This window comes from Schistocerca cancellata, chromosome 3 (genome assembly GCF_023864275.1).
Source record: "Schistocerca cancellata isolate TAMUIC-IGC-003103 chromosome 3, iqSchCanc2.1, whole genome shotgun sequence".
Lineage (NCBI taxonomy): Eukaryota > Metazoa > Arthropoda > Insecta > Orthoptera > Acrididae > Schistocerca > Schistocerca cancellata.
The window spans coordinates 530,082,549-530,104,880 of NC_064628.1; the positions used below are offsets into that span (position 1 = coordinate 530,082,549).

Here is a 22,332-nt window from a genome sequence, read left to right on the forward strand (position 1 = left end):
TACGACCATATATAGCTAATCCCAGGAACCGCTCATCCAGTCAATGATTCATTTGATGTCTCCTCAGGAAATGTTGTCCTTCAACAAAGGAGGTATCTTACAAAACCCCAGTTCGACCAGTACTTAAATATTGTTCTTCTGTGGAATCCGTAGCATATAGGCTTGATAGATGAAAGAGAAGACCCAAAGAGAAACTGCATGATTCTTTACATGTTCGGTTGGTGAGCACAACAGCATGACGGAGATGATCGAACATCTCCAGTGGTAGACGCTGCAAGAGAGACGTTCTGCATCAGGGAGTGTTTTACTGTGAAAGTTCTGAGAGCGATCGTTCATAGAAGAGTCAACAAGTATATTGCTTCCCCCTTAATATATCTCGCCAAAAGATCACGAAGATAACATTGGAGACATCCGAGCCCAGGTGGCGGCTTACCGACAGATGTTCTTCCCATGAACCATTGGGAAGTGGAAAAGAAAGAGGTTGAAGTGACAGTGGCGTACACAGTACCCTCCAGCACACATCTCAAGGTGGCTTTCGGACTATAAGTGTAGATATAAACACTGCATAGACTTGTGAAAGTGTATCAGTGAAATACTGTATAAGTTAAGCTACCATTTGCAACAACCCACATAGTTCCATAGAAATAAATTTTTCTTAATTAGTGATGGACTTTATACTTACCACGTATATTCTTGAGAGAAACCTGAGATAAAATAGCGATAGCTCCTAAATTAAATCGTTATCATGCTGATCTACAACTACTTCATTTTGCGTCATTCTGCGAATGCTACGTAACACGGGGGCGGCGCTTCAGGGCGAGATAAGTGCGTCTCAAAGTATATAAGCACTGTCGGGCGAGGAGTTGATACATAGTGTCGTCACACGATCAACAAATCGGACCGGTGTTGCGGCAGGACCACAGCACACTTGTGCAATGAGAGGTAGGTGCCACGTCTCTTAGAGTTGGTTAACTCGGAAGTGAGGTTACTGCGGATCCATTCAGGTGCCCCATGTGAATGACAGACACAGTACGATTCAGTGTCAGAAAAAAACTGTTACCTATAGGGAAAGTATTGGTACTCGAATAGTATGCAAGGCTAAAGAATATTTCCAATAAAATTTAACGATATCCTGAAATAATTCTGAACATTTTGACATAAAGCCGACGACTTTTAATTTGATGCTTATGTGTTAAATGTGAAGGAAAGATTCTGACAGATCACGAAGAAGAGTTGACTGACCTATTTTCTCCTGACATACACACTACTTTTACGGAACGTATCCCTAGAAATTACTCGAATAATATAATAATTGAAAAGTTAAGTAAGTACTGGTGTGCAGCCTTACTTTCTTGAAGTAAACGTTGAAACTTCAAACTGTCAGCCGTTATGCATGCGACAGACCGAACAGTACCGCGAAGTGGAATGTTCAACATACACAGTCACCAGAAGAGCAGCGACTGCACTAGCGATTACGTCAAAGACAATGGCGACATGACTCTCCTGAACTAAAGTATGCACATCAGACCAGAAGAAAAATAGCTAGGCGTCTTCCGGGTGTTTGAGTTTGCAATTAAACGTACCCTCAGCAGTCAGCTTACATAATACCTGTAAAATCACCCTTATATAAATATTTTAATTGTTCCTATTTTTATCACTTGCCTATTTAATGTGGTTTCTTTTTAACAATTGTCGTAACAGCTTTCATTACGCGTTCCCAAGGAGACAATAACGCCGCAGGGATAAGAAAGTTACTGGAGGGCTGTGTGCACAACGCTCCCCTTCTGGTCCGCGTTGTTTCTCGATGTGTTCTTATAACACATACTGATACCTTCTTTTATACTGCGCGGTCAAAAAAACTTCAATATGGCGAGATTTCTGGAATAATGGCCACGCCGATAGAAAATTCGTGTTGTCATGGAAGATTGCAAACAAAATTATCGTGCAGCAACACATTTCCTATATGAGCCGCGGGAAATAGTTTGCTGTATCGCATATTTCCTTTTTTAACGGTACGTTAAAAAGTATGTCGTGAAATTCATGACCTGAATGAGCTGCCACGAAGCCTGATGGGGTGGTGCTGCAGTACGTGGAAGATTCTTTTAGTGCCATTCTGCGGCTGCTGGACAGTTTATCTTCCACATAGAGCTTTGCTTTGTTATACAAGTTCGTTTGTGGTGAGCACCCTAGGTCTATAGCTTTGTAGTCTTGAAGCATTTAATCCAGCAGTGTTATACACTATCCAACATGTGCTCCACAAGGAATACAAAAATGTTTGCAGGCACCCTAAAAGTCTCCATTACTCTCTTCGGAAAATGTGTAGATTTTGAGATCTAGCTATGTTGTAAAATAAGAGAATAATCTATCAGTAACGCACATTTTCCTATACTTTCACGTATGTGATACGTAATGTTTCTGTTACTACAAATACCAAGAAACTATAAGATGGTGTGCATTTAGAGTAAACATTACATTACTCAGAATATTTTGAGGTTCAAGCGAAATTCCCGATAGCAGTTCTTCGCCTTCGATAACATGTAATCAATTTTGGCATCGTTTTTTTGAAAAAAATATGCATTATACTTGTCGAGTAATTAAATTAAAAATAATTCTGATTCTTAGGCTCTGACCAGTGTTCTCGGGACGTTCCCCTTGGTTGCAAGCAAATGCAGAAACTGGAAGCCATATTGTCTCTTGAACAGTCCGCTCTATAGATATTGATGGAGAATCATTAGTTGGCCGTGCAAACTTTGCAACGAAATTCCGCGAAATGAAATATTATTGAACCACCGCCGTATTATTCGCTTACTCTGTTCAGTTTTTGTTGACGTGCATGTCTGTAAAGTGTTGCGCAAAATAAAATAAAACCTTTGCTATTAATGCATCTTTTGCTCGGCCGATTTTGCTCAGTATCTGCAACACTCTGTTGCCTTTATTTGCTACTTGTATTTTCAAGTGGCATAAGCAGTTAATGTATAATCATGTCGGACGTTGCAATGAGTACAAGTGGCTGCTGCTTGCTTAACTGATGCATTTGTAGCAACAGCTGCTAATCAGCTACCATATGAAGAGGTCCGGTATCTAGTGAGAGGACAGTGAACTTATTTCAAGTGGAGTGACGCTAAGATTACTGACAGAGGCGTAAGAGCATTAAAGAGGATTGTTATTTGCAATAAGAAGACCACTGCCATGAAAGTGACAGTGTCAGTTACGACATTACGACTGGACCAGCATAAACCAAACATTAGGTGCAGGGATGCTTATGCCACACAACTGACGTCAAAGTTAATCAAGACATTTCAGTGGAGTATTTAGCGCAAAACTAGGACTATAGTCTGCTGTTATTATGAAAAGCATTCTAACATGTCTACTTCTACACAGTACCTCATGGCAGGACGTGTTTGCGAAGAGAGCATACCCGTGGAAATGTCACGTCTTTCCTTTCAACTATAATTGATGGTGGTGCTTCAGTTAGGGTTTGCGCGGCCAATTTCATGGTTTTCAAAGGGCTCAGTAAAAACAGTGAAAGCAAATGTAAATGATGAGGCATACTTTTTAGTGGTCATGTATCCTTTACAGAGCATCGTTGTTCCTGGCACGCGAAAACAGCTTCCAAGAAGATAATGTTCCAATTCGCATGTATAGATACGTAAAACACGCTGATAGGAATCTTAGCGAAATAACTCGCCTTGCTTTTTCTATCGCAAGAATTTGGGCTTTGGATCTGGACCTCATCGAGTCACATCTCTAAGGAATAAAAATGGCACTGGCCTCTCCGTGATTCCTAAAGGAACTGTAAGAGTTTATATGCGAGGCATAAAATCACACTATCACTCAGGATTAGCTGTCATAAATTTAGACTGTTTTAGTGTTCTCGGCACACTCTCGGCGCTGTGCGTCCCGGAATATTGAATTCCCTAACGTTTTCCGAAATGGAATGTCCCACGCGTCTTGATCCAACTAACATCCCGCCATTCAAAGTCTGTTAATTCCTGCCGTGCGACCATAACCACGTCAGATACTTTTTCATGTGAATCACCTAACAAGGGTTTCCCAAGGTGGCTTCCATCAACTCCACCTCCCAGATGATGCCCTCTCTCCCTCCATTTATCCCTCCTATCAACTCTGATCTTCACTCCCCCTCCTTTCCTCTGTCCTCTTCCCGGGCTCCCTCTCCCCCCTTCCATCCTTTTTTTTTCCACCTCCACTCTCTCTGCCCCGTTCTCTCCCCCAAGTCCTTTTGCATTTCCCTCCTCTGCCTCTTCTCATTCCCTCTCGCGTGTGCCCTGCCCCTCTCCCCCTTTACGAGTCCTCTCCCTCCTTGGCCCCCCTTTTTCATTTTTTCCTTCCTTCCTCCTTGTTCTTCCCCCTCCTCCAGGTCCCCCCCCCCCCCATCTGCCTTTGGCTCGGGAGTGTCACCTTTGTGCCACCATTTTCGTGCAGTGTTTTACAGTGACTGTTCTGTGTCGTGTTTTTTTGGGAAGTGTTGCGAACGGCCATCATACTATCGCTGGGTGTGCTTTTTATCTCTTGCGAACAGTAACCAGGCTGTAGCCATGTTTTTCAATTGTGTGTGTACTACGTTACTTGTCTGATTCCTGTGTCTTTTATTAACATTGCCATTCCCCTTTTGCTTTCTGTTTTCACTTTCCGCTTTTTCCGCCATTTTACACTTGAAGTCACCGTTTTATCGCCTGTTTTTCTTGTTTCTTTTCTTCTTCCATTTAAAAAAAAAGTCTATAGGCTGTAGAGCAGCGTACTAAGCTGCTGCCAGCCCGCCCCTTTGGGGGGAATTGAAAATCAATAAAGGAAAAAAAAACCTAACAAGGGAACCTCCCCATAGCACCCCTCTCAGATTTAGTTATAAGTTGGCACAGTGGATAGGCCTTGAAAAACTGAACACAGGTCAACCAAAAAAACAGGAAGAAGTTATGTGGAACTATGAAGAAAATAAACAAAATATACAAACTGAGAAGTCCCTGCGAAAGATAGGCAACATTAAGGACAGTGTGAGCTCACTCGCGCCGTGGTACCGTGGTTAGCAAGAGCAGCTGCGAAACCAGAGGCTCTTGGTTCAAGTCTTCCCTCGAGTGAAAAGTTTAATCTCTTTATTTTCGCAAAGTTATGATCTGTCCGTTCGTTCATTGACGTCTCTGTTCACTGTAACAAGTTTGATGTCTGTGTTTTGCGACCGCACCGCAAAACCGTGCAATTAGTAGACGAAAGCACGCTTCTCTCCAATGGGAACCGAAAACATTTGATCGTAAGGTCATAGGTCAACCGATTTCTCCACAGGAAAACACGTCTGATATATTCTATACGACACTAGTGACTCAGTTTGTATAATTTGTTTATTTTATTCATAGTTCCACACAACTTCATCCTGTTTTCTCGATTGATATGTGTTCAGTTTTTCAATGCCTATCCACTGTGCCAACTTATAACTAAATCTGGTGGGGGTGCGATGGGGAGGTTCCCTTGCAAGAACAAACGACAGGTCCGCCAATGCAACACCCTTTTACTCCTAGTGTGCGCGATACTGCCGCTTCTGTATGTGTGCATATCGTTGCCCATGACTCTTTGTCACCTCAGTGAAAATTCAGTCGAAAAATGGCGCACAGAATAATTACGTTTATGTCTCCTAGAATGATACGAAGGTCCGCATTACACAATCAACTCACAGTAATTTTTCTTTAAATAGACTGCAGGCTTGCAATGCAGGATACCTTCACTGCAACTAGAAGTACGCCAATAGGAAATGAGCGCTGTTTTTCATAGTAAGTGAAGGACAGTAAACGAGCGTCGTTTTTGTTTGTTCTGCAGCTACGGCGGTGTGGGCGGCGCTGCTGCTACAGCTGGCAGTCGTAGCGGCGGCGCCCTGGAACATGGGCTGCCTCTTCTCCAGGGACCCAGACTGTTGGCGATTGCACGCAGGTAAGCCAACAGAAAGACTACTCCATCTCGTTTCTTCGTCTGTGTGTTCATATTTCTGAACTGAGACTCGCTGTCACACTGTTCACTAAATTGATCGATAATATTTCCTCCACCTGAATACCAATTTAGACTATCCGCCACACCGTTGCTCCATTCCCTGTGATCCAAACCACTTCTCTCAAGCTCATTAATTCGCAAACCTCCATTTACTGGTGCAGCTCCTTCGTGTAAAATCTCTTATAGCAATAGCAATCATTCTATTCACCACTCTCAGTAACATGTACCGTATTTCAGTGCACTAGAAAATTATCGTTTTTATCGCCTCGTTAGCAAGTAATTGTAGACTAACCATCATATTTATTTTAAAAATACCAAAGCACGTTTCATACAGGATGTCTGAAATCGAAACAGGTGATAGAGCACCCACAACTGGTTATATTGAGGTAGGGAACCAATGGTCGGAAATACATACTTACTGTCTTATTGACATACACAGTGCACACCACATAACAACAACGTAGCTCATACTAATTGTTCAAAGCGGCGATCGCCATCCTCAGTGCACGTATTACAGTGATGAATGAAGTTCTGCAGCAATCGCACGAAGATGCTGCGTATCCGGTCATGGGCGCTGCAGTCGTGGACTGTGCGGCTGATCCCGGCGGAGGTTCGAGTCCTCCCTCGGGCATGGGTGTGTGTGTTTGTCCTTCGGATAATTTAGGTTAAGTAGTGTGTAAGCTTAGGGACTGATGACCTTAGCAGTTAAGTCCCATATGATTTCACACACATTTGAACATTTTTTTGCTGGGTATCTGTTGTACAGTGGAGCAGGCAGCAGGCGATAAACAACGTACAACCCTGACCACCAGACAGACATACTTCACACAACTTCGCTGACAGCACATGGCTCATGTAAGGCCGCACGCATCGCACTGAAACGTCCCCTTAAAAAATTACTGTGCTGTTAAACCCCTTACGTTATTTGATTTTCAAACAGCTGAGAAGAACTGAGCGTACTCAGACATTTCTCTCTTTACTTATTCTGATCAACACTAAACTGACACACAATATTTTTAGCGCAACGCAATCTGACTTACAATAACCTCTACAAAAGAATGGCCCTGACTAACCATAACCTACACCTTTCATGAATCACTTACCTCACAAAAATCTTCGTTACTCGAACTACTGCAATACAGCGAGCGCTAATACTGCCAGCTAAATAAAAGATTCTAACTACTGAAGTCACTAACTACTGATAGGCATAGTTAGCATATGAAAGATTTTGATAAAGAACAAACAATGTATTTACCTTAATAGTGTTCAAAAGTCATTATATATATATATATATATATATATATATATATATATATATATATCAATTCATGACATCCAGTCTTACAAATTTACTGTCTCTGATGGACACACGTCCAGATCACCCGCTCTCAAAACTCCGCCATCTCTCTCCCCACATCCACCACTGCTGGCGGCTCACCTCCAACTGCGCAACGCTACGCGCTGTTCACATGCAACTGCCCAACACTACAATAGCGACTATTCCAACAATCCCACCCAGCCACAGACTGCACACAGCACAGCCAGTGATTTTCATACAGAGCGCTACGTGGCGTTACCAATATAAAAACCTAAACAGCCTACTTACAGCACCAGCGAATTAACCTGTGCCGCACGCACAACACCACTCCTGGTGTTAGTTATCCATTGCATAAGACTGCTTGTGATGTATCCATGGAGAGGTCTGTTACTGTGTACAGTGCGCCACGCGTGGTGCGAGATGGAACGTTACTCATCACGAGAGTTGGCAGCCATGCATTTAACACACGGAGCTGCCGGATGTAGTGCGCTTAAAGCAGCACGAATGTCCAGAGAGCGCTTTCCCGATAGGTGTTATCCTAATTGGAAGGAGTCGATGACGCCACAGAGATCCGGCCAAGGTTCCCGCAACATGAGCGAAGACAAAACTTTGAGGAGATGGTGTCGGATCGTGTGGCCGACCACGCAGCAATAAGCAAGCATCAAGTTGCCCGTGAAACGCACACATCGTAGGTTACATGTGGACGTACTGGTGGAACAGGTATTACACCCCTATCATAAAGAACGTGTGGAATCACTGGGAGTAATGGATTTTGAGTCCCGCGATCACTTCTGTCAATGGATTATCCACTGCAGTGATGTATTGCCGAATTTCGTACAGTTTATATTGTTCACGGATGACGTCTCATTCAACCGTGATGTTGTTTCAACAGCCGCAATAGCCATGTCTGGAATGAGGACAATATCTACACCACCCATATCGGTGGACACCAGCAAGAAGTTTGTAAATGTGTGGCCAGGCATTGTCCCAGATCGTCTTATAAATCCTATTTGCTGCCTCCCCGTTTGACTGTTGCGGGTTACCTGGTGTTCCTGCAAGATGTGCTGCAGCAGTTATTGGAGACTGAACCCCTTGTTGTCCGCGAAATGATATGGTTTCTACACGACGGTACAGCCGCCCACTTCGATGTTGATGTCGGCAAACACCTGAACGACACATACTCTTATCGGTGGATTGGAAGGGCTGGTCCTTTCTTATGGATACGGAGATCGCCGAATCTCACATCCCTGGATTATTTCCCCTGGGGTTATATCTAGGCGTTTGTGTATGAAACTCCCGTTCAAACGGATGAAGACTTGTTTGCTAGGCAGGACGTCATCCGCCGTTGCCATGCATGCACTGAGAGCGGCTGTCGTAACTTTGAAAAATCACTGCGATCTACGCTGTTGTTATGCGACGTGTGTTGTGTACGTCCACAACACAGTATATATGCATTTCAGACCATTGGTTCCCTATCTCAATATAATCGGCTGTGCACTCACTACCGTTTGTTTCAGTTTGACCCGGAAGATTTGAGACACCCTGTACTTACTGTTTTAGTTTTATAAGCAAGGGAGACTGTTGCACCGCGCAACACTTTTCAGCCTTCCGCCTCTACCCAGATGTGTAATAGAAGCTTAATATATTTCCTGTCATTTGCTTTATATTTGTTTATTTCATATTTTCTTATTCTATTTTGACACGATGACTTTCACTTCTTGTGCGGTGCAATCTCTTTATTAAATCACAAAAATTACTTCAGAAAAGTGAAGTTTCTCCAAACGTGAAAAAGTATTCCAAGTTAAACATGGCCACGTACCCAGCAAAAAATATTCTATTCAAATTTAAGAGTGCTGCAGTTGAAAAGATGTTCTCAGTACTGTAATTAATAGTCAGTTGTTAACATTATTGCTTTACCACAGACTAATAATAAGTGAAATCAAATCAACAAAGAGATTTATCAAAAACCAGTTACAAGTTATAAACATTTTGAAGCATAAGCTATATGAAACACTAATTTCCATTTTCACGCCCGAAAAATTGAGATATTGGAGAAACCGAGTTCATTTGCAGACGTCACGTATCGTATGGCTAGAACATGCTGCACGGCTGACACCACTGACGAAGTATGGCTGAAACGGCCACATGTTACGTAACTTGTTTCAGAAATGTACAGAATTGTACTTACTATAAAACAGCATCCTCCACATGATTTTAATGTACCATACAGAACCTAAATATTATGCTGAACTCGTCATATTTACAAGCGCTGCACGAAACGCAACCTCATGTCTCACAACAGCAAAAACAGTGGAAAATGCCGGAAACAGGTTGTGGCGATCTCTAGTGGGCGTCCCCTATGTGGTATTAAAATCTGTCACTAGATTTAAACACCTAACAGGAAGCATCACGTGGTTCCTATGTACATCTCCTCTACTTCCGATCCGTTTGAAAGGCCTGCTTTGCTGAGACAGACATGGAAGACCAGAAGACAGTTTTATGACTTGAAACAGAAGCCAATGTTTGTTCCTGGGTCTACTTCACTCTTTAGCATATGCTAGGGGTGACTCTTTTTCTTACGTTTTTTACTTTCATTAGTAGGCCTAATATATGCCCACAAATATTTGTAATAGAATCACTCTGTCTCTCTTTCTCATACACATGCACATGCTCCCCCCCCCCCCTCCTCTCTCTTTCTCTCTCTCTCTCTCTCTCTCTCTCTTACACACACACACACACACACAAACACACACAAACACAGGTTGAGTCCTCCAGTTTCCATCAAGGTTTTCGGGAGGTTTCGCTTTTACTACCCTTTTATTTCAAATTGGGAACTCCTGAGTCACACTAGCAGCTGTTAACTGGCTGAAAAAAACGATACCTCTGTAACGGGCCAGATCTCAAACAGACCTTTTCACTCCTTTGGGAAGAGGTTGAAAGAAAAAGGTACACTGCCTCTCTGCCACTGCTATACACGTCAAGAAAGTCGTCAACTTCACCACATACACTGATAAATTTAAGTATCTACATTGAGCGCTGAAATGTCAGTTTGAGAACATATTGTCCCAGAAAATAACCGGAAATAACTGCAATGTCACGGTTCCGACCGAGGTTCAAGGAAAGTTTTCTTTTGTTGTAAGTGGAAACATCGCTTCAAATATTCCTAATAGGAAACCTCTCTGCCTCTTTATCAGGTCTCTGAAATTTCGCTTAAAAGAACTGAGTTACAAACTGAGCAGTATCTTAAACTGCCCATCATACTGTACTGCAGGGAATGAAATGGATAAAAATGAAGTTCAGTTCAAACATGTTTGATGCGAAAGCAGCAGGGTTCTACCATATTTAATAAATTAATTCGGATGAAAAGCACTTCCATTCTTCACACCAAATATAGAAAATGACACAACGCATTTTAGTGGCCCTACTTACAAACTTCATAGATGTGATAGACATGGCATTTGTAATATGGAACTCCATATTACATGTTTGCTCGTATGATTACTACTTCTCATAGTTAGACTCTTGTTGATAATGAGACACGTCTCGAAGGTCATCTACTTCGATGTTATCACACATTCGGTCACATTTTTCTGTAATTTGTACGTTGTTGCCCCGGTAATGAATCAAATCAGATCGAATTTCCCGTTTCGGTGAAGGTTTTCGGGATGTTTGCTTAGTAGTAGGCAAGTATATAACAGAAAATCCTCTCCAGATTATTCACTATCGGGAACTTCCTTGCCTTGTTGTACCACTAAGCTGGAATCTGAAAAATCGAAAAATTCTACACCAGTTCTTCCTAATTAGTTGTGCACGAAAGGAAAGAAAAATATCCGAATTCATTATGCAGCAGATACGAACTGTATACACTTAAAACACGCGCAGCTAGTCAACGACCTAACTGAAAAAAGGGGTTCCAGTTATAGTGGGCTTATGCACAACTGTTTGAGATATAAGCGTTCATTCTGAAACAGACTACTAGCAATATTGACTCCACAGTCTCTGTCAAACGAAAGTTCACTTTCAAGTTGGTTAGTGGCGAAAACAATACTTAGAACAGTGTCACATTGAAGGCATATTGGTATGCTGGTACACTATTTGCTTACTGTTTTTGCTGTAAATTAACTGTGTATTTGGCCGGCCAGTGTGGCCACGCGGTTAAAGGCGCTTCAGTCTGGAACCGCGCGATCGCTACGGTCGCAGGTTCGAATCCTGCCTCGGGCATGGATGTGTGTGATGTCCTTAGGTTAGTTAGGTTTAAGTAGTTCTAAGTTCTAGGGGACTGATGACCTCAGATGTTAAGTCCCATAGTGCTCAGAGCCATTTGAACCATTTGAACTGTGTATTTGGGAAGAATGTCGGAGATAGTTTCATAACAGCTAAGTGTCTGAATAAAGTGTGTTTCCCACTGCTTTAACAACATTCGTGTTTCCAGTTCAGTTTCCAGTAAAAACGGTTCATCACCTTGTGCAGTGGAGTGAAACGTGAATGAGAAAGAAGCCATTCTTCAGTCAGTGGAACATAGTCTTACGACAGACAGTCGAATAATGATGCTATGTAGCAATGTTCCACATGCAAAAGTACGGTGAACATTACGTTTACATGGTTGTATGGGTTGATGACTAAACTGAGCCAGACTCTTCACGAGTTCGATGACTCAACAACTGGGTTAGTCAATTGACTGCACAATTATTAATCGTCAATAAATTCCACATACACTATTCACTGGTAAACCTACTTACATTTGAGACAGTATCAATAACCCGCTAACTCACATCGGTGATCTGAAGAAAAACTACCAGCCATTGTGGAGACAGAGTCTCAACATCGTTCCTCCGTAGAAAAAGTGTGGTGCGAGGAGTCAGAGAACAAATTTTTTCTGAGTCGTTTTACAGGACTCACGTAAGGTGACTTGTTCGATAATGAGTTGCCACTGTTATTGGAACTACTTCCTTTATCGTCTCTAAGCATGACGAAGAGAGTCCACAATCTGCCCCCCCCCCCCAGCTGACACGTCATCTAAATCTCAGACTTTCTTACAGATGGAACAGACGTACCACCAAAATCTCCATCAGTTTTTCCGCTAAGTCTTTGGTTATGGGAATGAGGGAAAAACTATGCAGCGAAGAAGAACAACGGACGTCATAGGCTACCTGGTTATGGACCGCATTATGCTCCCAAAAGGAGATCTCAGGATATCTGCATGTAGTACTGTGGAGAGAGCTGGAAAATGCATTAAGTTCGGTGGGAGGAGTCTTGTCAATTGAACATAAAATGGTTTCACACAATTTTTTACTTCAGAGTGTCGATACTGCAGCTGTACGAAAATTTTGTCGTTCTTCCATAAATTCTCTGCAACTACCGTGACATGATACGCTTAGCGCTCTCAAATACATTATAAATTATGTTTATTGATATTGTTTTTATAATTACAAGTTTACAATACATTTAGTATAAGAATTATCACGATCAGTCAGGTTGGAATAGTAATCATTACAACAGAATGATCAGCAAGTGCAGTTATATGTTGTTCTAACCGAATGCAGATGATATTCACCATATGCTGGTAATTTATATTCGCAAACATGTATACAAACCAGTGGAATTTAAAAGAAAAATTCCACAAAAACACACTCTTCTTTGCGTGTTTCTGACGCAGACTCTTGGGCTTCTAGCTGCGTGGATAACTCGAATTACTGATAGATATCTATAATCTATACTGCAGTGCATACTGTGACTGAATAGTCAGAACACTACAGTGGTGACAATGAAATTCGTTTAATATACATATTACGTGTAGGGGCCAATTTAAAACATTTGTTGCGAAGAAACACTAAGAAAAAAAAGAACCGACGCATCACTCAGGAATTATCCGAATGGGACGGAAATCGGTAGATGTGATGTAGATGTACAAACAAACAAATAATTAAAATTTCAGAAAAATTGAAATTGGATGATATTCAAGAGAAAGAGCTTCACAAAACGAATTAGTCAATAACACGTTGGTCTACCTCTGGCCCATATGCAAGCAGTTATTTGGCTAGGCTTTCACTGACAGAGTTGTAGGATGTCCTTCTGAGGGATATTGCGTCAAATTCTGTCGAGTTGGAGGATGAGATCGTCAAAATTTCGAGATGCTTTTGTGGGGCCCAGCCCATAAGGTTGCAAACATTCTCAGCTAGGGAGAGATCCGGATGCCTTGCTGGCCAAGGTAGGATTTGGCAAGTACGAAGGCAAGCTGTAGAAACTCTCGCCGTGTGCGGGCGGGCATTATCTTGCTGACATACAAGCCCAGGTTGCCTTGCCATGAAGGGCAAGGAAAGGGGGCGTAGAATATTTTCGACGTACCGCTGTGCTACAAGGGTTCCGCGAATGACAACAAAAGGGTTGCTGCTATTAAAAAAATGGCACGCCGGAACATGACACCTCGCTGTCAGGCCCTATGGCGAGCCACGATCGGGTTGGCATCTCACTGCTGTCTAGGGCGTCTCGAGAAACGTCTTAGGCGTAGAATCTCATTGAATGGAGTAGAATTATCCCACAGTGCTGGGATAACAACCTGAATATCACCCACCATACTGCCCGACAACCTGAAGTATTGGTCGCGTGCACCTGTGGCCGAGCGGTTCTAGGCGCTTCAGTCCAGAATCACGCGGCTGCTATGGTCGCAGGTTCGAATCCTGCCTCGGGCATGGATGTGCGTGATGTCCTTAGGTTTGTTAGGTTTAAGTAGTTCTAAGTCCAGGGGACTGACGACCTCAGATGTTAAGTCCCATAGTGTTTAGAGCCATTGTTTTTGTCTGCGGTACCCTAACATCACAGCGGTACGTCGATCTTATTTTACGCTCCGTTTTCTTGCTCCTCTTGCCAAGCCATCCTGGGCTTGTATTTAAACAAAATAATGCCCACCCTCACACGGCTAGTGTTTCTACTGCTTATCTTCGTACTTGTCGAAACCTAACTTGACCAGAAAGGTTGCCGGATCTCTTCGTAATGAACAACGTTTGGATCCTCATGGAATGGGCCCTCAAAACCAGCTTGGGTTTTTGACGATCTAACGAGCCAGTTAGTTGGTCAGAATATGGCACGATATCCCTCAAGAGGACATCCAACAATTCTATCAATGTCAGGCCGAACAACTGCTTGCATAAGGGCCAGTGGTGAACCAACGCGTTATCTACTTAATCAATTTGTCACGCACTTTCTCTTGAATAAGTCACTCATTTTTATGTAGCTGAAAACATTGATTTGTGCATGTACGCCACATCTACCGATTTCCATCCCATTCCGATAATTCCTTCGTAGTGCCTTTTTCGTCTTGGAGTGTTTCTGCAGGATATTTACACACACTCACAAAACCACTTATGCACACACACACGCGCCTGCACACACACACACACACACACACGCCTGCACACACACACACAGTCACAGTAATACAAAGTTCTAAAGAGGTAAAGTAGCCACCTTCTTTCTACAAAAAAGTAATCTGTTTAAAACATGAGCTTACATTGACTAGATTCCGTTGGATGTGTGATCTTACTAGTTCTGGCAACTAAGTCCATTATTAACTTCAATAGTTAAAGCTGTCCTCACTTGCTGGTTAATTTATTTTGAGTTTGCATACATCATGATTGAAAAAATGGTACGTATAGCTTACTGACTTGTTCTTGAACTACTACAGTAATTTGATGATATAGTTATTTGTAGCAAGAGAAAACAGTGTTGAATTTTATGCTTTGATGAAAACGTGAATATCACGATTTATTGGCCTTAATATTTTACGTTATTTAACTTAAAATTATACATATGGGGAGGTTTCACAGTGGAGTGGAATCCTTATGGAACAGTCGGACATAATTTCCTGGGAAACTAAATACACAGATATATGGAAGCAAAGACTGTAAAACTGCAATAAATTCATTCCTGTTAAAGTGCTGGGGTGGACAAGTCATCCTTGATATTCTATATTCATTTACTGTACACATAGTTAATAGAACCATCTGAATAATTTCCTTACTCACTTCATTGCTACAGGTACAAGTGTGGATAATCACGCCCTTGGGACACTTCACACACAGAATTCGGCACTTACCCCAGCAAAGGACAAGACTGACAACAGATGGCCACATATCCGACAGCAGGAAGCAGAAAATGGGGAAAGTGAACAAAATCATCTAGCCGATGTAAAGAAAAAGTACTTACATGAATTGACGAGACTCTTACAAGGTATTATGCCAGAGAGGGAAGACAGAAGTAGGAGCGACAGCGACAGTATCAGTGACAGCAGCAGCAGCAGCAGCAGCAGCAGCAGTAGCGACAGCGACAGCAGCAGCAGCAGCAGCAGTAGCAGTGAAGAGAACAATATTAGTAACACTGAAAACAGTAGCAGTAATGAATTTGGAAGTGGACAAGATGGACTTAGTGGAGAGAATGGAAGTGGAAGTGGAGGTGGTAGTGGAGGACAAGCTGGTAGTGGAGGATCTGGAAGTGGCAGTGGAAATGGTGGAAACGGTGGTAATGGAGGCAATGGTGGGGACGGAGGAGACAGTGTAACTGGAGGAGATGGAGGGGATGGTGGAAATGGAGGTAATGGTGGAGATGCAGGCGACAGCAGCAATGGAGGTGATGCCGGTGATGGAGGAGATGGTGGTGATGGAGGCAATGGTGGTGATGCTGGGGATGGAGGTGATGGTGGAAATGGCGGCGATGGTGGAGATGGAGGTGATGGAGGAGATGGTGGTGATGGAGGCAATGGTGGTGATGCTGGTAATGGAGGTGATGGTGGTGATGGAGGCAACAGTGGTGATGCTGGAGATGGTGGAAATGGAGGCGATGGTGGTGATGGAGGTGATGGAGGCAGTGGTGGTGATGCTGGAGATGGAGGTAATGGTGGAAATGGAGGCAATGGTGGTGATGCTGGTGATGGAGGTGATGGTGGAAATGGAGGTAATGGCGGACATGGAGGTGAAGGAGGCAGTGGTGGTGATGCTGGAGATGGAGGAGATGGTGGTGATGGTGGTAATGGAGGCAATGGTGGTGATGCTGGAGATGGAGGAGATGGTGGAAATGGAGGTGACGGTGGTGATGGAGGTGATGGAGGCAGTGGTAGTGATGCTGGAGATGGAGGAGATGGTGGTGATGGTGGTAACGGAGGCAATGGTGGTGATGCTGGAGATGGAGGAGATGGTGGAAATGGAGGTGACGGTGGTGATGGAGGTGATGGAGGCAGTGGTAGTGATGCTGGAGATGGAGGAGATGGTGGTGATGGAGGCAATGGCGGTGATGCTGGCGATGGAAGTGATGGTGGAAATGGAAGTGATGGTGGAGATGGAGGTGATGGAGGCAGTGGTAGTGATGCTGGCAATGGAGGGGATGGTGGAAATGGAGGTGATGGTGGAGATGGAGGTGATGGAAGCAGTGGTGGTGATGCTGGCAATGGAGGTGATGGTGGCAATGGTGGTGATGGAGGCAATGGAGGTAGTGGCGGTGATGCTGGAGATGGAGGAGATGGTGGTGATGGTGGTGATGGTGGCAATGGTGGCGATGCTGGTGATGGAGGTGATGGTGGAAATGGTGGTAATGGAGGAGATGGAGGTGATGGAGGCAGTGGTAGTGATACTGGTAATGGAGGAGATGGTGGTGATGGTGGTGATGGAGGCAATGGTGGTGATGGTGGCGATGGAGGCAATGGTGGTGATGCTGGAGATGGAGGTAATGGAGGCAATGGTGGTGATGCTGGTGATGGAGGTGATGGTGGAAATGGAGGTAATGGCGGAGATGGAGGTGAAGGAGGCAGTGGTAGTGATGCTGGAGATGGTGGAGATGGTGGCGATGGAGGAAATGGCGGTGATGCTGGCGATGGAGGTGATGGTGGAAATGGAGGTGATGGTGGAGATGGAGGTGATGGAGGCAGTGGTACTGATGCTGGCAATGGAGGAGATGGTGGTGATGGTGGTGATGGAGGCAATGGTGGTGATGCTGGTAATGGAGGAGATGGTGGTGATGGTGGCGATGCAGGCAACGGTGGTGATGCTGGAGATGGAGGTGATGGTGGAAATGGAGGCAATGGTGGTGATGCTGGTGATGGAGGTGATGGTGGAAATGGAGGTAATGGCGGAGATGGAGGTGAAGGAGGCAGTGGTGGTGATGCAGGAGATGGTGGAGATGGTGGCGATGGAGGAAATGGCGGTGATGCTGGCGATGGAGGTGATGGTGGAAATGGTGGTGATGGTGGAGATGGAGGTAATGGAGGCAGTGGTAGTGATGCTGGCAATGGAGGTGATGGTGGTGATGGTGGTGATGGAGGCAATGGTGGTGATGCTGGTAATGGAGCAGATGGTGGTGATGGTGGCGATGGAGGCAACGGTGGTGACGCTGGAGATGGAGGTGATGGTGGAAATGGAGGCAATGGTGGTGATGCTGGTGATGGAGGTGATGGTGGAAATGGAGGTAATGGCGGAGATGGAGGTGAAGGAGGCAGTGGTGGTGATGCTGGAGATGGTGGAGATGGTGGCGATGGAGGAAATGGCGGTGATGCTGGCGATGGAGGTGATGGTGGAAATGGAGGTGATGGTGGAGATGGAGGTGATGGAGGCAGTGGTACTGATGCTGGCAATGGAGGAGATGGTGGTGATGGTGGTGATGGAGGCAATGGTGGTGATGCTGGTAATGGAGGAGATGGTGGTGATGGTGGCGATGCAGGCAACGGTGGTGATGCTGGAGATGGAGGTGATGGTGGAAATGGAGGCAATGGTGGTGATGCTGGTGATGGAGGTGATGGTGGAAATGGAGGTAATGGCGGAGATGGAGGTGAAGGAGGCAGTGGTGGTGATGCAGGAGATGGTGGAGATGGTGGCGATGGAGGAAATGGCAGTGATGCTGGCGATGGAGGTGATGGTGGAAATGGTGGTGATGGTGGAGATGGAGGTAATGGAGGCAGTGGTAGTGATGCTGGCAATGGAGGTGATGGTGGTGATGGTGGTGATGGAGGCAATGGTGGTGATGCTGGTAATGGAGGAGATGGTGGTGATGGTGGCGATGGAGGCAACGGTGGTGATGCTGGAGATGGAGGTGATGGTGGAAATGGAGGCAATGGTGGTGATGCTGGTGATGGAGGTGATGGTGGAAATGGAGGTCTTGGCGGAGATGGAGGTGAAGGAGGCAGTGGTGGTGATGCAGGAGATGGTGGAGATGGTGGCGATGGAGGAAATGGCGGTGATGCTGGCGATGGAGGTGATGGTGGAAATGGTGGTGATGGTGGAGATGGAGGTGATGGAGGCAGTGGTAGTGATGCTGGCAATGGAGGAGATGGTGGTGATGGTGGTGATGGAGGCAATGGTGGTGATGCTGGTGATGGAGGAGATGGCGGTGATGGTGGCAATGGAGGCAATGGTGGTGATGCTGGAGATGGTGGAAATGGAGGCAATGGAGGTGATGGAGGCAGTGGTGGTGATGCTGGCAATGGAGGAGATGGTGGAGATGGTGGAAATGGCGGTGATGGTGGAGATGGAGGTGATGGAGGCAGTGGTGGTGATGCTGGCAATGGAGGTGATGGTGGAAATGGTGGTGATGGTGGAGATGGAGGCAATGGTGGTGGTTCTGGCAGTGGTGGCAGTGGAGGAAGTGGAGGAGATGGTGGTAATGGTGGCAGTGGTGGCAGTGATGGCAGTGATGGTAGTGATGGCAATGATGGCAGTGACGGAGGCAGTGGTGATGATGCTGGAAATGGAGGTGATGGTGGCGATGGAGGAGATGGAGGTAATGGAGGCAGTGGTGGCGATGCTGGTGATGGTGGTGATGGAGGCAATGGTGGTGATGCTGGTAATGGAGGTGATGGTGGAAATGGTGGAGATGGAGGTGATGGAGGCAGTGGTGGAGATTCTGGCAATGGAGGTGATGGTGGAAATGGTGGAAATGGAGGTGATGGAGGCAGTGGTGGAGATTCTGGCAATGGAGGTGATGGTGGAAATGGTGGAGATGGAGGTGATGGAGGCAGTGGTGGAGATTCTGGCAATGGAGGTGATGGTGGAAATGGTGGAGATGGAGGTGATGGAGGCAGTGGTGGAGATTCTGGCAATGGAGGTGATGGTGGAAATGGTGGAGATGGAGGTGATGGAGGCAGTGGTGGAGATTCTGGCAATGGAGGTGATGGTGGAAATGGTGGTGAAGGAGGAGATGGTGGTAATGGTGGTGATTCTGGCAATGGAGGAGATGGTGGAGATGGTGGTGATGGTGGAAATGGAGGCAGTGGTGGTGATGCTGGTGATGGAGGTAATGGTGGCAATGGTGGTGATGGAGGTGATGGTGGTGATGCTGGTAATGGTGGAGGTGGAGGAAGTGGAGGTGATGGTGGAAATGGAGGAGATGGAGGAGATGGAGGCAATGGTGGTAATGGTGGCAACGGAGGTAATGGTGGAGATGGTGGAGATGGCGGTAATGGAGGTAATGGAGGTGATGGTGGAGATGGTGGTGATGGTGGCAACGGAGGTAATGGAGGTAATGATGATGATGGCCAGTCTAATAATGAAAGTGGCAGCAGTGATGGAGGCAGTGATTCTGATGGTGGCATTGGTGACTGCCCGGCCGTCGGCAGTTGTCCATTACACGAAGATGCTGGATCAGATGTTACACTGTTGCCCCATGCCACTGATTGTGGACAGTATTGTGTATGCGACCATGGCGTTCCAGTAGCCATGCCTTGTCCTGCAGGTCTCCACTTCAACCCAGAGCTGAGAGTCTGCGACTGGCCATATGCTGCTGGTTGTGAGGTACAGAACTAACTCAGCAGTGTATATTCTTTGTGACACAAATCCTTAGTAGACAACATTAATGTGTTATACTGTGTTTGTAATCATAATTTGATGTATGTCGTTTTTGGAAGAGGATGTAGCATCTGCAACTACTGTCTTATATTGTTTTATTGTGCATTTTATGTTTAACTTGGAGGAACATTTGTTTACTGACTGATCTATTTTATTTTGTTTTTATTAAAAAATCTTTGTCATTGCTTGATGTAGTCCTTTAAAATTCCGCTTTTTGTTGTTCTATTAAATGGTTTATTTACATCAGTGTGAGACTGTTTAATATTATGCCAGAGCTCCTTCCTGTCTTCATTGTTTACCTACCAATATGTACATATAGTGTGGCAATATAAGAGAAATGAGAGTCAAAGATAGAATCAAATAGGCTGTGATGGAGATAGGTGTAATAAAAATGGCAAAGCGAGCAGTTTATCTGAATAACAATATTTTTGTAAAATTATTGTATCTATTTTTTAATGTCGTGATACAACATTTCGTAAGCAGTGTTACAGCTGCACAAGTTGACATTCTGCTGAATAATGACATTGATCTATCACTAAAGCTTTTGTCTGCCACATGAATAAAATAAACATTTTCATGAAGATAATACTCCTCTGAATCCAGATATGGTATCAGAATTTCTATATCGACCTTAGTTCTCATGTGGTAACAGGTTCTGTAATTTTTTACGCCACAAAATGTATTATTTGTGACAAAATGCCTCAATCTCATATTAAGGATTCCAAAGAAAGTACACAACAAACATATTGGCGTCACTGCAGAACTGATTCAAAAAATTAGAGACATGGAAATGAAGAAAAAGAAGAGCCAAACAAACAAAATTTCTTTCAGTTCTTTGACTCAGGATTGTCTCTGTGTCTACGTCTAACAGTAGTTGGACAACAGTTACGCACTCTGTTTGACTTGACGGTGGGTTCCTAATTTACAAATATGTGGTGAAACAGTTCGTCGTTGATGGCCTCAATGTTATCCAGAAAGAAGACCGAACTGACTGGCAGTGAAAAGTAACTTAAGTGTTATGTTTCACCCTATACGCCGATATTATCTCAGTAACTTATGTGTAATATCGCGATAATTCTCCGCCTCACGCTTCTGTAAAAACCTACAACAGACTCTTTTCAAAGACAGACATGGTACTTTTTCAGCATCAGTAAATATATACCAGCAGAAATAATGCTCCTGCAGTAGCACAAAAAACTCACATATGTTCCTCTTTAGAAGACTCTGAAAGAAAAGTGGAGAGCCTTCAGCCTCAGTTCTCACTCTCCGTCGCCACCAAAAATTCTGCCAAGCTAACATATTCGCGCTATTTTTTACACGGAGCATACATGTGTGTTAAGGTTACTGATTCCACCAGCCAATGTATAGTGTCCACTCATCTGTATGTTTCACTTACACTGTAACGTTGCAACACTCTGTGTGTAAGAGAAATGTGACATCTCTGCGGCCGGCAGGTGTAGCCGAGCGGTTATAGGCACTTCAGTCTGGTACCGCCCGACCGCTACTTTCGCAGGTTCGAATCATGCGTCGGGCATGGATGTGTGTGATGTCTTTAGGTTAATTAGGTTTAAGTAGTTCTAAGTTCTAGGAGACTGATGACCTCAGATGTTAAGTCCCACAGTGCTCAGAACCATTTTGAACATCTCTCTGAATCTGAAATTAATCAAGAATCAGGCACAACCTTGAGGCCTGCTAAATTTAGTGTGAACATAAGATTTACTAACGCTTTAATTGATTGAGCCTAGCAAAGAATTTAAAGGTGGGGAATGACAAGCTTTAAATAACACTATGGTTTATTATCAAAAAACATACGAGTATTAATACAGTGAAACACATTTATGAATACAAGACGTTGCAAAGATGTTCCCCTTTTTTTGAGTCATCAGTCTTCCAATTAGTCTGAAGCGGTCTCCCACGAATTCCTCTCCTGTGGCACTCTCTTCATCTTAGAGTAGCACTTGCAACGTGCGTCCTCAGTTACTGTTGGCTGTTTTCAAATCAATATTTCTCTTTACAGTTTTTACCCTCTACAGCTCCCTCTAGTACCATGGAAGTTATTCCGTGATATGTTTAATATTCTTCTGTAGCACTACATAGCAATGTATAGATTCTCTTCTTTTCTGATTTTGGCACAGCCCATGGTTCACTACCATACAACTCCGTGCTCCAAACGTACATTCTAAAACATTTGTTCCTCAAATT

The 22,332-nt window shown here is 44.3% G+C and overlaps 1 protein-coding gene across 5 annotated transcripts; it reads left to right on the plus strand.

The window, feature by feature from the left end:
• The first annotated feature begins 878 nt into the window (after window positions 1-878).
• Window positions 879-20,334, plus strand: LOC126175363 (uncharacterized PE-PGRS family protein PE_PGRS54-like). Of its 5 annotated transcripts, none has more exons than XM_049922125.1 (6): window positions 879-942; window positions 5,824-5,934; window positions 15,344-16,030; window positions 16,715-17,092; window positions 18,461-19,165; window positions 19,229-20,334. In XM_049922125.1, exons 1-6 carry the CDS (start codon window positions 936-938, stop codon window positions 20,086-20,088), a joined length of 2,748 nt encoding a protein of 915 aa, XP_049778082.1. In that variant the 5' UTR covers window positions 879-935; the 3' UTR covers window positions 20,089-20,334. The 5 variants fall into 5 exon arrangements, with proteins under 5 accessions (XP_049778082.1, XP_049778083.1, XP_049778084.1 ...); XM_049922126.1 differs by having other exon boundaries at window positions 18,461-19,138; window positions 19,265-20,334; XM_049922127.1 differs by having other exon boundaries at window positions 18,461-19,138; window positions 19,328-20,334.
• The last annotated feature ends 1,998 nt before the right edge of the window (window positions 20,335-22,332 follow it).

What these genes read in the sequence shown, in the direction of transcription:
- LOC126175363 (XM_049922124.1), top strand. An exon ending in CTGTTGGCGATTGCACGCAG is followed by an intron (nt 5,935 to 15,343) that starts GTAAGCCAACAG and finishes TCATTGCTACAG; the next exon opens with GTACAAGTGTGGATAATCAC. An exon ending in CGGCGATGGTGGAGATGGAG is followed by an intron (nt 16,031 to 16,714) that starts GTGATGGAGGAG and finishes GTGGAGATGGAG; the next exon opens with GTGATGGAAGCAGTGGTGGT.